At 46.9% G+C, this 14,594-nt stretch overlaps 3 protein-coding genes across 3 annotated transcripts; 1 reads left to right on the top strand and 2 right to left on the bottom strand.

Annotated features, from left to right (window-relative positions):
• Positions 1-4,649: 4,649 nt before the first annotated feature.
• On the bottom strand, positions 4,650-4,914 carry VTN00DRAFT_2737 (uncharacterized protein; the record flags this gene model as incomplete). The annotated part of the gene is made up of 2 exons (XM_069428982.1): positions 4,650-4,728; positions 4,781-4,914. 2 exons carry the CDS (start codon positions 4,912-4,914, stop codon positions 4,650-4,652), a joined length of 213 nt encoding a protein of 70 aa, XP_069283783.1.
• Positions 4,915-6,999: 2,085 nt separating this feature from the next.
• Positions 7,000-7,695, top strand: VTN00DRAFT_2736 (uncharacterized protein; the record flags this gene model as incomplete). The annotated part of the gene is made up of 3 exons (XM_069428981.1): positions 7,000-7,312; positions 7,362-7,472; positions 7,532-7,695. 3 exons carry the CDS (start codon positions 7,000-7,002, stop codon positions 7,693-7,695), a joined length of 588 nt encoding a protein of 195 aa, XP_069283782.1.
• A 3,786-nt stretch (positions 7,696-11,481) lies between these two features.
• VTN00DRAFT_2735 (uncharacterized protein) lies at positions 11,482-12,455 on the bottom strand (the record flags this gene model as incomplete). Its single annotated transcript, XM_069428980.1, has 3 exons — positions 11,482-11,847; positions 11,925-12,081; positions 12,175-12,455. The coding sequence occupies 3 exons, from the start codon at positions 12,453-12,455 to the stop codon at positions 11,482-11,484; spliced, it is 804 nt and encodes a 267-aa protein (XP_069283781.1).
• Between the last annotated feature and the right edge of the window lie 2,139 nt (positions 12,456-14,594).

The following is a 14,594-nucleotide window of genomic DNA, read 5'->3' as shown; positions in this document are numbered from 1 at the left end:
GCCCTGAAATCGGCCTGCGCTTCCCCATGCCCCCAAGTCGCCAAACCCGACCATGGCCCTGGAAAGAAGGCCCTGGCCAATATCAATGTTGACGAACTGAAGCCAGCACTCGTTGAATTGATCAAAGAAGTCTTGTCCAATCCGACCACATCGTCAAAGGTTTGTCTTGGAGAAGAAAATCCTCCTCCGCCTGAACCTGAAAAAGAAAAAACATGTTGACCTCCTCAAACCAAAACCAATCTGAGAATCTCAGTTAGGATAGTTAGCCTAGCCAAAGGCTGTAGATTAGGTAGCCTATCTGATCTAGCTTCGAGCTCATGATCTTTTTTTCAGCTAAGATTCCACTGGAAAGACCTTTGTCTATACCTCATCTTTGCGCGTTCTCTTCCGCCGAGACTGGCGGCAAGTGGACTACTTCCTGTTAGCATCAATCTTAACATGGTTTCGGCACAAGCTGGGCATACTTCTGCTCGGCGATCCTCTCTGCGTCAGTGGTGTTGGACGTGCCTATTTGATAACGATCCCTTTATCAACCACCTTGATTCTTCCAAGGCACTGCAAAACTGAAAGAACTTCCCTTTCAGTGGTATGGTACCTGGTCTCAGCGTCTGTAAATGCAAATGACATGAACATGATAATTCTCTCTTCCCCATAAGTCTCCTTTGAAGATATTGTTCCGGACCTCATATTGGCCAAAATGATTAGCGGGCAGGATTAATTTTAAAGAATAGAAAGTTAATGATGCAGTTTAATAGGTACAAGAATAGTCATACAAGGTAATAAGTTGCTCATTGCGGCTTTAAATAGCAGACTGTACCTTTTCCAACTTGAACGGTATCTACCTTTATGCCAACAAATTAAAATTCGATTTTACCCAGTCAACAGATTTACTCCGCTTATTGGTTCCTTGACTGTCTGCAGGCTGTCCGGCTGCCAAACTTGAACTGTCTGACAGATCGTCGTCCTGTTGATCCGCTTGATTCAGATAGTTCTGAATTGCCTGAATGCACGGCTGTATATCTCGCTGGCAGTCCGTGGTTGCAGTTGAGGGACCTGCTTCAAGGTCCACTTCTGATTCTAACAGTCGCATTGCCATCCGCAAAAGGTTGTTTGCTTCATTCATCATTCTTCTGAAGTGTTTCACCGATAAGAAGTATAGTAGCGACAATAGAGCAAGCATTGTCCGTCTCTTGTGTGAAATGTAATCATCAATTTATAAATGTAGTTATCCTTGGCTGATAGGCTTCATCTCCTTGCCTTCCACGGCTGTTGCCTTTGAATTTGGCCGATCCAATGGCCTTGAGCTCGTACTGGAGAGCTTCTTCTCATGTACTGTGCATACAAGGCCGTGCACATCGCCTGGTGATAGTCAGGGTGGATTCTCCACTGGTAAAAAAAGGCTGTCGCGTCAATGACTGATATATGGGTGCAGCCGGCCAGACTAGCAATGATGTCTACTGTAACGGCATAGGATATATGTCAGGTACACTGATTGCATTGAGGCCTCTAATGTCGACAACTGGGCGTCCTTTTTTATGGATTTTCCGTCGATTTCAACGGTGCGCCATACGACGAAAACTAGGTAACCGGAGGGTGTATGGTTTTTTGCCCATTCCATCTTTCCTTGATCATGGAGCTCATCAAACATCTTATCAACAACTTCGCCGTCCTTCTCACTGAGTGGATAAATGCGGAATTTTCCTTTGACTTTCCTCTCCCAGCCGTCAACTAACGGGATTTTCATTCATTGAGTTGGAAAGTGTTTGCACCACCCTCAAGCCACAACTGTAAAAAGAGAATATAAATAATAAAAGTTTAAAACAGGCTAAAAAAGGTATTCCACATCCAACCAACCTTGCCCGCAGACCCTTGCAAGCGTCTTCTTTTCTCAGAACTAGCAACATGTCATACGAGCAAGTGGCCACCACACGACTCCTTTTTTTCGGCAGTTGTGGATTTAGCTGCTGGACATGGTTCTGCAGACGTTTTGGTACCAGAAGATGCGCAGAATAATGGGCAAATACCCACTCATGTCCAGGAGCAGCATCAGCAGCCATTAGCCTTGCCAATTGACGACCAATCCAATCGAACTCTGGAACTCCTCTGTTCCAAACGGGAACGACAGACATGCAACACAGAAAGGTCATCGTCATGTTGACTTCTGGAGGCATTTATGCGCCATCTTTTCAAAGGTATGAGTCCTGTTCTTTTGACTCGTCGTCCGCATATTGATTTATCGTGGCCAGTGGATACGGAACTTTCGGCGCACCTTCTCAAATTTCCAGAACCGGTCCAATGATGACCTGACTAGTCTGTGATGCGCTTGGAATCTCGCCTTCTATACGAAATGTGGACTGGCCGTGCCTACCCTGGTTGACTCCCTTCGATTCTAGTGGTTTAGGAACCTTGCAATACTGTGTATGCAACCTCTGTGGCGTGAAGCCATGCAAGTAGAAATGAATGAGTTAGCAGGGATACAGGGTGTTTAGGTGGCCCGCCTTTCAGTTTGCTTTGTGCAATGTCTCCTTTTAGCCTTGAGAGCACGCAACTGGGATTTGCAGAAAAGTAAGGGTTCTCGTCTCGCCGATGCTCGGTCTCCATTACTGTAATGGGGCATCTGTACGACCATGTAATCTGGTCCCCTTTCATGCTTGATACCTTGCCAGGGAATGGAAGATTCTTTGTCAAATGTGTGGTCAGTGCAAGATGAATCGAAACTGACGGCTTTTTGTATGACCTCTTTGCCGAGATAATCATAGGTTCTGTCAACCTACTCCTAGATCTTGAATATTATTCCTGATCGATCTTGCACCTTCCTCCCATATTTCCCACATTCCCCTACTTTCGATTATTTTTCATCGCCTCTCCTGAGTTGCTAGCCTGGTCGCAAAATCATATTATGGCCTGCCCTCACATATGGGGAATTATACAAGCAACGAATGGAAATATTCTTACTTGGTGTTGCTCTTACTGCATGACAAGTCCGTTTGCAAGTCGGTTTCTTGCAATATGGCAATGCAAGATCTGCAGGCTGAATCGCTGCAATTCATGTCGCACAGCTAAGCCTAATCACCAATAGAACTTCTGTGAGACTCTATATCTCTTTGATTTTTGTTTCTCAAGTAAAGGTAGTATGTTTGATTGCTGATGGGCGTTGGTAGTCGCTATGCCTCCTTTCCCCGCCATAAATCTCGGGGTGCGCGAGTATGGACTTCGAAACTTCCCGCAGGGTGTCGACGGCGACCGCCGAGAAATAGACCAGTGACCTTTGCATGTTTGATGCGTCTATATGAGTGGAACAAACCACCATGCAACCTTACAATAATGAGCGCAATGACAGTTCACATTCCTTTCAGTATAGTCAAATGTTGGCCATGGCTCTTCCGGGAAAGAACATTTGTACGGCTGGACTGAGTCCTTGCGGAATGGACAGTCGGTATATGTCTGTCGGGGGTGGTGGGATTCTGTTTGAGGTTTAGACGTTTCTTTATTGAAAATTGTTTAAAACCTTCATCTTACTATATACATCTACCTCCATTATTATCTTCCTACCACTCTTTTCAACGATTAATGGGACATACAAAGAGACTCGCAAGGATTTTGCTTTCTTCCGATGCTTCTTTGTGTGCCAATGCGCTGGGTATTTCCTTTGCTTTGACGAAAGGACCACTCGGGTCATTAATCCTTGTCCCCCAAGGACCTGAGTCGTCTCGTGTTCGCACGGCTGGCTTTTCGGCTTCGTCCTCCAGGACAATCAGGAATGTGTATTGGTGTATATGAGTGACTATAGTACACAATAGTTCTGTTGAGCGGCGATTCTTTTACAGTCCTTTAGCCTCAAATTTTGTTTAAGCCAGGTTCTATTTCAACGCCTGGTAAGTTATGAATTGCCAGTGCCGCCGAGTATTTACAAGGAATTTTCTTTGGAAAGTCTCTGCGTCTATGAAGCTTAAGACCAAAGTCAGACTGCACGGTCTTTGTGCTACAAATCTTTGGACTAAGCTGTAAATCACCTTTACCTAATATGTCTTCTTGACCTAGTGATCCCATTAGTAGGCCTAGGCCTCCATTGGGAACATATTTAAAGCTGGAAACGTATCAAGCCTGTTGAGCAACATCCTCTCAAGATTTCCAAAGTAGGCTACCATCTCATAATTACCGTAGGACTACAATTCCCGCCTAAGAAACTACAGGCAATTCTCAAACCCTGTCTTCCAGCGAGCAGCTATCTATTATCTACCAGCTAGTGCCAGCTTGACGTCAAGTGGACCTATCTTTCAGTATAGCGCCGACGAGCTTTACATCACTGATAAAGATGTTAGTTTCATCATCATCTAGCGTTTTCTGTCCAAGGATCACTCACAAAATTAAGTCTGTGTTTGGTGGTATTAAGCCAGGGACCCCTCTGCTCGGCCATAACAACAATAAGCTCTGAGAAACTTGAAGGAAACTGTTTAAGTTTACCTTTCACCATAAGCATCCACACTAATCGTACAATAAGTTAGTAATTGTTCTAGATAATACATGAGGACAACTTGCCTATTGATCTGAACAAGAGCTCTCTCACCAACACTCATACTCAAGGTCATTTTTTCCCAAACTAATAGTTCTAAGCTTGATAACAGCAGATGATAAACAGATGTCAGCTGTCACTCACCACTCTTCACGAAATTGCCACCAATAAGGCACTCGTAGCCATATGGATATTGCTCTGAAGATCGGAACTTGCTAGATTCAGTTAAGTATTATATCATGATGATAGTATATAGGAAAGACTTACAAAACTCCTTTACCACAATCTTTGGTACGATCGTACGAATGACACTCGTACCATTGGATTGCTGTATCCCCAGCACGGAGATATGTTCCATTACCTTCTTCCGTGATCTGCTTTTTGAACGCTTGCTCAGACATCTTCTGCGTCTGATTATCGGATGCTGAGATTGGTGTTTGGCAAGTTGAGAACATAGTAAGTCTTGAATTGACCTGAGTCAAAATTGCGTTTCTAAATGACTACCAGAGGCTTTGTTATTGCAGTAGTTAGAACCCCTCCACCAGTTCCAGAATAGCTATAAGTAACTAGCTGAGAATGGTGTGTTTGCCTGAGGTCCCAATGACCCTGTTCTCCGAAAGATGGAGAAGCCTGCCACAATAACCTACCCGCCTGTGCTAATGTGCTGGCCTCTCAGCCCGAATGACTGGGTGTTCCTTCTCCAACCATCTCGCAACTTAGACGCCACCGGAGACTCTTAGCTGGTGACCTCAATTATCGCCTAGACCTTAAGCAGTTAGTGAGTGGGGCCTGATTCGAGTCAATTTTATCACTAAAGCAGTCCATGCAAGTGCTGGAACTTCGCTGTAACACTTCGAAATAACAAAAAACTGGTGGATTTTGAGCTGTCCAACCAGGAACCTGGATGCCAAGGTTCTCCAGCTGGCCCCCAATGCGCCATACAGGATGGGAAGGGAAGAGCATGGAGCATTGACGCCGGTGCGCCGGATCATGGCATCTGGCGAGATTGCAATCTTGAACGCTATACCGTGGGCCTAGAATAATGAAGTGGTAATCGCAGTTTGCGAGTGCGCCGCTGAAAGTCCAATATGGAGTCTCCAGCGTGAACTAGCAGGTAGCTAAGTGTAGAGAAAGACCTATTAAACGCACGGCTCCCAAGTTTGCAGTCGAGTGTATGATCCTATGATTTCTGCAGGGAGCAGCCGGCCTTCTTGTGCTGCTCACCTTCCTTCCACCATATAGCAGACCCCCTCGCCCCGCTACCCGAACTCCCCTTTCCTGCGCAATGCACATGACCTACCTGAACTATCTGAACCACTCTAGTGTCATGGCTGCTCAGGAAGATTTTAGTGCCTGGCCTTCCTCCTCTCCGGCCGCATATCGAAGAAGTCATAGGATCATCGGCGCCAGGTTACTTCCGGTATGTGTCCCTGGGCGGCCACTCAGGAGGAATTCATGCGAGCAGAGCTATTCTGTGTGAGACATGTTCGCTGCGGTTCAGCCGCTCTTCTCCGGGAAAGGAGGTTTGCACAGCCGTGCCAGGAAAGTGCTGGTTCCCCTGCTTGCCGCCTGCGACGCACGCACTCATGCAATATCGGACCTCGTTGGGCCACGCCGTATGAAAGACGAGCTCTGGAGCCAACCACGCTGCAGCCCTCTCGCATTCTAACAAGAAATCCTTAAAGGGTCCAATTGGACTCTGTTATCATCAGGATAAGCATTTCAAGACGGATCCGGCCCCTTTCCGTTTCCTCAGCCAATGCAGGCAAAGGCCAGGTGCCTCTGACCATTGCGGCGCAGAAAAGCCAGATGCGGTCACACTGAGAGCGAGTCAAAGAGGATCGCGTCGCAACCTCCCGCCATCGAACCTGGCTGGATCTAAACTAGGTAGTGTTATATTTTAAGAGGAAGATTGAGAGTTCGAAGACTGCACATATATATATCAAAAGGAGGCCGCAGATACTTCTACTTTCTCGCAAGAGAAAAGGTAGCAACTATTATTCTCTTTTATTAATGTTATCTCACAAGCTAGCCAGTAACTGTGCCTTCTTGGCCAGATTATAAAGTGGATTCCAGTGATCTCTGCACAGTAGCGATGCTTTTATTCCTCTGTGGTCACTTCACTTGGCTATCTTATGGTCCATGCAGACAAAGGCGCACTTAAAATAGCCAGCCGTGCAGGGACATAGAAAATCAGCAGAAGATCAAGTGCATAGATATTTTTAACAAGCTTCTACTTCTGGAGTTACAACTCTTCCAGAATCATGACCGCCTTGGATATTGTTGTCCCAGGCATAAACCCAACTGCCCCCCCTTCGGAATAATGTTGGTCCGAACATACCACGTGGACAATGTGTCCAACACCAACTCAAGGATTGCCCAGTATCAGCAACACTTGTGGCATATCACATGTGAGAAACAGAATGGCATCGAAGGAAAGACAGCTGTGTCAGGAACTTTTGCATATAGTCTTGGTTGCAGTGACTATGCTTTACAAGAACAATCTTAAGAGTTGCTGTCCTGTGTGTCTGAAGGGCTATGCTAGGGACGATAAGACAACAGAACATGTGCAAAAAGACCATAAGGGCTCACCGATCGCCCAGACAAAGAGCTCCCTAGGTGATGAATACCACCAAATGACTGAGGGCTATAAGTCGATCTTGTTGTCCTATGTTCATTGCAGAGAATCGGAGATACCTGAACCGAGACAACTCTTCGAGGCGCTCTATTTGCTCGTGTATTCTTCCCATCAATCTTGTCAAGAGGTGGATGAGCTATTACAGCTGCTTCTGTCTCGCGGTAAATCAAGACCTGTCTTTTTGTTGAAATCTTGCTAACTAACTGACAGATGGCTTTGACATCAAGAAACAGCTGTTCCAGCTGCTACAAGTTCGCTTTCCTCCAGCTGCGCGCCAATCTCGGAAGAAAGAATCGATGCCAGTGAGACATTCACCTACAGGTAGGTAGAGCCCTTAATCCAATGCTCTACTGCTCACTTCTCTGTGGAATGTTTTACAGTCACCTCTCCGACAGACTTCGACGAGGATCAGCGCATTGAAGAGTTGTCCTTGCAGCTGCCTTCCCGGTGTCAATGTTCCAATCCACATGGAAACAGGCGTCAGCTACCTTGGAATCCTATCAATGGTCTGGGTTACGATGCACGGTCATTGAGTTTTGTGTAACTCTAGAAATGAAGTCTTCTGTTGTGTGGGTGGTGTCGCAATCAGGACCATCAGTTTCCACAATGAAAAAACATCTTAGTAGGAATTATGATCAACAAATCAACATCCCCTTTGACCGTTGCAGGGTGTTCAAAGTGTTCCCGCCGTCCAAGCTCAAGCGTCTTGTCTCCGCCTTGGCCTTTGACGACGGCATCATTACCTATCCGAAGTGGGTAGCCATGTTGCGGGAATGGCCCTGGCAACGGACCTTCCTCCCCAATCCGTATCAGAAGGAGGTATGCTCTCTGCGTCCAATCAGCTTGTGTCAACTTGACATTCCGGGGATCTGGTTCATCTGTTACCCCGCTGTAAACAACACGCAGAATCGATGCCAAGTCAGATTCCAATCCACTGTCAACAGATATAAGACATCCCTCCCATTGTCTAAATTGGCGAAATGCTTTGTTGCGCAGAAACCATTGGAGTTTTTCCAAATCCCCAAGCGGGATGTGGTCTGAGATAATCCGGGTTGGATGGATGATCAGAAGATCGACTTCCCCATTAGTATCAATATATTCCGGCCGTCGAAGGTACACTGAACGCTCCAGTGTGAGGGCGACAGTCTTAACACTGACCGGATTGGCGTCCCAAAGAGCGTAGCAATACTGTGGAAACGGCCCGGGTGTTGGAGACCGTCGCCGAATCCGGACAAGTTGAATATCTGCAAGCTGTGTCCAGTCAGAGAACATATCATCAGGGAAGTATAAAAGCTGCAGCTATGCTATCCAGTACATTATCATGCAGTTTTTGCAGGAAGGGGCGGAGTCTCTCGTCTAGATGGTTCACCGTCGACACTATGCACTTCCCGTCCCTATCCGCCACCCCACCTTGGAACGCCTCGTTGAGCAGGAACGGGCGGATGTCACGGTAGTCCTGCACGCTAACGTCCGCTCTCAGCCGCAGTAGCTGAAGATGATCATGCATTGTGGAAAGCCTCTCAACCTTGCAGCGGACAAGGTGATGCCGTCTCAGGAACGCGAACCGAGCTTTGCCGCCGGGAAGGCTGACGTGTCACGGGCAAGGTAGACCCACTCTGCCCTCGAGAGGGCACCGTGGGTCTGCTAGCATTCCCGGGCATGAGACCCCGGCCTGGTGGAGTATGCAGTCCGGAGTGTGAACCTTCGGCGCCCGGAGACTCCGCGCGCTTTGATCTCAGGCCTCCGTAACTCACTAGTAATACCCATGCTGGCGCGGCCGCCGTGTCGCCCTGCCAGTGTAGGCACTCAACACACAAAGATGGACCGTTCAAAGATGACCCAGCAGCAGGGCAGCGACCCTGGTCCGGTGTTGATATACCCAAGCCACTAGCCTCGTGTTATGAACCAACAGACTAAGTACCAACCGGCACAGCCTTGCATGACAAACGATACCCCACAAGGTAGGAGAAGAGACTATATTGCAGGATCACGGAAGGATATTATACCGACCAAGGTCACGTGATTATATACTATTTTGGCTACTATAAAATAGTATACAATGAAGTAGGAGAACATAGGAGAACAAAAGGACATGATTGGGTATACTATTCTATAGTAGATAGAATAGTATACAGGATAGTATACAGACATGGTTATATAAGGGAGATGTCTCAGTGATAAAGGACAAAAACCAGGCAATATACGATTCCGACAAATCTCGTTTGCACCATTGTCAGAAATCTTTACACAAAATACATGAAGACCTGCTGCAGAAGCAGGTAACCATAAACAATCTGAGAATATTTAAAGTGGATCATCAAATGGATGAGACCATTCAACAATTACAAGAGCTCTTCAGAGCCACATCAGACCAGCAAAATATGATACAGAAGATAGACCAAGACATACAGAGCTCAATCACATATGCTTCTGATGACCAAGTTCAGCGACGGAGACAGATTCTTACAATGGAGAATGATAGGTTAATTGAGGCCCAAAAAGTTATTGATGACACTATCCAACAATGGAAAGCGCCAATTGACAAGTTTCAAGAGACAGGGCAAAGACTTTCTTCTCTCAGCACTGATATATGTCAACTGACAGAGAAACAGCAGCAAGATTGGATAAAGGGGCATTCAGCTACTATCGTATCTGTCAAAAAAGTTCTCAGGGAGCAAACTGGGCATATACATCACAGCAGAGCCAATCTTGGTGAGCTGAGTCGAGCTCAATTGCAATCCTCTGTTCAACACCATGTTTCAGAATATGAAAGCCAGTTGATCTATCAGGAAAACAATATAAAAGTTATAGAGGCAAAGCTCAACCAGGGGATAGCAATGTCCAGGAAGGCACTATTGGAAACAGAACTTGAGCATGAAAGGATTGCATTGAATAAAGATGTTAACTTCATAATCTCTGTGCAAGAGAGGCTAAAGAGTCAGCTCACTCTGGAAGAGCTTAAGCAGATAAGCAGCGAGTTGGAGCAGAAAAAATCCGAGTTAACAGACCAAGATAATGGACAAAAGAGGTTGGACGAGATGGTGAACAGAATCATTGAACAAGAGAAATATGCACAATATGAGGCCGAGCGGACTCTTTTTGATGCAGAGGATGCAGAGTTACTGGATGAGATGCCATCAGGGAGTGAACTGGAGGGACAGAAGGAGATACAAAATCAGAGCGAGATGGAAGATATCACAAGTGAAGCACAAGAAGAGATGGATGATACAAGCACCGAGGTACAGATACTTCAGCAACAAATCAACACAATCCACCAGAAGGCGGATTTCGTCCGAACAAGGGCAGAGGAAGTTAGAGAGACGGCGATTCGAGTCAAGCAACATGTGGAGATCTCCATGGGCTACTCTAAGAAAGTAATAAGCCATGTGATACGGAGTAGAAGCACTGGGATGTCGACATACTGTTGGTACATACTGCGGGCATACGTCATTCAAATATTGCTACTGCTGCCTAGCAGTATGCCACGAAGCCTATGGGCCTAGTCAAGCGCTTGCCACTGACCGTTCGAGGTCAGAACCCCTGCCATACCATCCATTTGAAAAACGTTGATATATTATATTTTCCGGGATCACTTGATATTGCCATATTCAGAAGGATTTAGGCCCCCAAACTTATGATAAACAGTCAGTTAGGTAGATTAATGGATCAGAGACGTTTCCATACTTTCATAATATGAGGTTTGCTCAGTCTGACAGGATGATATACAAGAATGGTTCATTTTCTGGGGTATTATAAGCACGCTCATTACAACACCATATATCTAGCTTTAGTTCCTTGAGCTCAGTCTATCTGTTATTACTGAGTATCTGCTGGGATGTCAGCAGACTTCTTGTGATAGTATTAGTATCATAGCATACTGCGCTATCAACATTGCCCCTTGTTTGACTATACTTAGTTGTCCATTGCCTTCGCACATTACCCTTGATGCCTTTTGCTTGAGTTAAACCAAGTCATTGATCCTGATCCTTCACAAAGAAGGCCGGTAGGATGGTGCTGTCAGTGCCAGATGGCTGTCATCCACAACAATCCGGTCCATCATATTGGCCATGTACAGTCGGTTCAATACAGTTCGAAATCGAGTGCTGACTGCCCGCTCCACTGCAACAGAGATCAAGGGGCAGTTGATATCAACCAGCTCATCATCTCTCTCCCAGACTTTAAATTCTAGTCTGGCATCGGTGCAGCGCCGCACGATATCATGCTTCAGGATGACTAACGGCAGGATGACAACTGTGGTCCCCAGCCCCGGGAAGCTGGCAGGGAAGCATATACAGAGGACTCTTTCCTTTATTGGTGGAGAGCACAGCAGTCACCTGCGCTGCTCCATCAAGGATCTGTTGAATGGCCATTCTCTGGTTTGCCGTCCTGTATTGTGCACCGGTCCAAACATCCTCTCCAGAACAGCTTGGGCCTGATCCATAGTCCACTGGCGACACCACCGCAGCGGAGCCCGTTGAGAGGCGTCGCCTCTCCAGAGAACAGCGGTTCGCCCCCCCGCTGGCCTCCTCCTCCCAGGATCGTTTAGGGGGCCGACAACTCGGGCCGACATGGCCAGCAGAGCGGAGAAGGTTTTCCTGTTCTGTATCAGAGGATGATTGCAGTGGCACCGGGGGCTGATCAGGATATTGACACAGTCGGTGCCATAGGTCGCTAGCGTAGCGATACTTTTGGAGCCCTGCATTCAGTCAGCCCGGACCGGAAGTTCACTGTGCCTCCATATACTTGATTTCCCGTCTGGGCGGTATGGGATACCTGCCAGTGGAAAACATCCGCCATACTCCCTGCAGCCCTGTTGGGATGGTCACCTTTCCCATCCTTTGCACTTGGGAACAATGGATAATTCAGGCCGGCAAACTTCTTGATGGCAATCCCCACGGCGATCTGACGCCAGGACTGAGCATCGATGGCTCTACCGATGGTGCGTTTGCCGGCAGACACCAGGACCCGAGTCACACGGTCCTCATGCCAGACATTCCGTCCTTATGACGAGAGATATTCCGACACATCTTCTGGAATTTTGACCGTCTGATTCAGCCAGATCCGAAAGGGTTGGATGAGGACAAGATATTGGACGCAAAGAGTGCCGACCTCTGGCAGCAGAAAGTGCACCGGCCAGCGAGATGCGTTGGTGATGTTGATGGACTTGTGGTAGGCCAGGATGAACAACACCCGGCCATCATGGATGAACAGATTCCGCTTGTCCAGGGGGCCGTTGCACCATCGCAGGCCCATGGATTCCTTCCGTCGGGAGAGCTGTCCGGATCCAATGTGGACAATCGGCATCAGAAGCTTCAGGAAGCGTTACCAGCCCTGCCAGAAGTGGAAACAGGGCCCTGCAGTGTCTGCACTCAAGAGGGTTGCTAGCAGCTAGTATTAGCCTAAAACATTGCATGGCAATAAGGACTTATCTAGATAAGATACAAGCTCAAGGTTCAGAGGCCTGCAGGGACTGTCGAACCTCAAATAATTTGAACATAGGCCATGTTGGAGATGGTGGGAATTATGCTATCAAGCCCTGACTAGAGTTTTCTAGATGACGATCCAGAAGACAGGCTTTTAGAGAGTCCTAAATGATGGGCTGCTCTCCAGCAGATCTGGCTTGGGTAGTAGAGCAAGTCCAGAGGGGCGATTACTGAGGTCTGGAAGCCCTAGAAGAAACAGAACAGGTGGATATAGTTAATAGGGGAGAGTGCTCCGGAATAACTAGGTGGTACTCATACGGCGACTGACACCAAGCAGGGCCATTAAGTCCCAACAATAACAATCTTAGGCCTAGGCCCAGTTCCTGCCAGCGGGGTCTGTGTGTTGCCCATGTCGACATCGTCCAGAGTGGCGATAGGGGTTCTTGGGGCTAGTATAGGCTGGCTATGCTTAGGCTGCTGGGGGGTCTCTGGCCGACTTGCTGGGGGGTCTCTGGCCGACTTGCTGGGGGGCCTGCTGAGGAGTTGTCAGCCGAATATTACCACTATACCCTAGTGGTATACCAAGAGACCTATCAGCCTATTCAGCACACGCCGATCCAGGCATCTCGAAGGTTATAATCCCTGCAATAAAGGGATCATACTGTCTATACCTGAAGCCACCTATTTTCCTTTGTTATTTCACGAAAATGTCTCGGGATCATTAAACAAAGAAGTATCCAGAAAGGTCTTAACCCCTAAGTCCATAAATAGTGGTCAGATAGTTAGGTAGATTGGAAGAATCAGAGCTTTCATCATCATACCTTCGGAATACGATGTTCGCGCAGTCCGACACTTAGTAATGGGCCAGGGATTTGTCGAGCCCATTGATGGCATGAGTCTCACCACTGCCGTCTCGATACCAGATACATTGCCAAGCCCTTATATGCCTCCACGATTCCATGATACGAGCCACGAAATATCTCTCCTGAGGATTTCGAGGCTGCATCGCCATTCCCACCATTTTTGCACGATTATTCTCAGCTCCTGCACAATTTCTCAGATCCTACATTTGACGGTCATGATCGGAACGAATTACCACAAGAACCATCAGCAGATAATAGAATGCCAGAGGCTGACATATTTCGACTATTGGAAGGAGTAATATAAGCTGATGCCACAGCTATTTTTACATGCCTGTTGAAGCAGGAAAGATACTAGACCGACCAATAATCAAGTGAGCCGATAAGAAGAATTATCAGGGGCTGAGCATATTTCCAGAAATTCTGGACAGTGTCCACTGAATCATATGTTTCCATTATCCCCTGCGTTTGCGCTAAAAAAGCGTTACGCGCCCTAACGACCATTCCAGGCATCGTTGAAGGCGCCCAAATATACTATAGTTCTTTGGCACGCAGGGTACATAGCATTAATCAGCCAAAAGCTAACGGCCTCCCACTCCCTCAGAACAACCACTGAAAATGAATGTTCAAAATGAGTTTCAACATTCAAGAAGAAATTTCTTACAGCAACCATTAATAATATGTGGGTGAATGCCTAAGGTATGTTGCTCAGGCCAACTGCATTCGAAAGAAGGACGTCTTATTTGCATAAAAAGTATCGCAGAGGCAAGTAAAGTGCATGGTGTTGTCCTTGGCCAGATTTATAATTGTTTGACAAGTAATCCGTACTTCACTATAAACATATCAAGGGGAACCTAGCATTTTAGCAATCACAACTATGACAACCTGATATGCCAGGGCAGCGTGTTCCTCATGACTACTCGTCTCGTCGATGTTGATATATGCTTCAATAGACATATCCAAGCAATTGAATTTCCTGCCTTTATCTTAGTTTTAGTTTAAACCTCCACATTTGACTGTATTCTTCTTCTCTATGAGTCGAGTCACAACGTGTGCATTCCCATTCTCATTGCATTCCTGATGCTTGAATTTGTTGCTGCCTCTACAGAGCATGCCACAACCTCTCTCCCAACAGCCGACCAGCGAGAGCGCCACAGAGA

Source organism: Thermoascus crustaceus (assembly GCF_041956765.1).
Source record: "Thermoascus crustaceus strain CBS 181.67 unplaced genomic scaffold VTN00scaffold_10, whole genome shotgun sequence".
Classification (NCBI taxonomy): Eukaryota; Fungi; Ascomycota; class Eurotiomycetes; order Eurotiales; family Thermoascaceae; genus Thermoascus; species Thermoascus crustaceus.
Note: the sequence above shows the minus strand (reverse complement) of the source record. Positions and strands in the feature narration are given on the sequence as shown.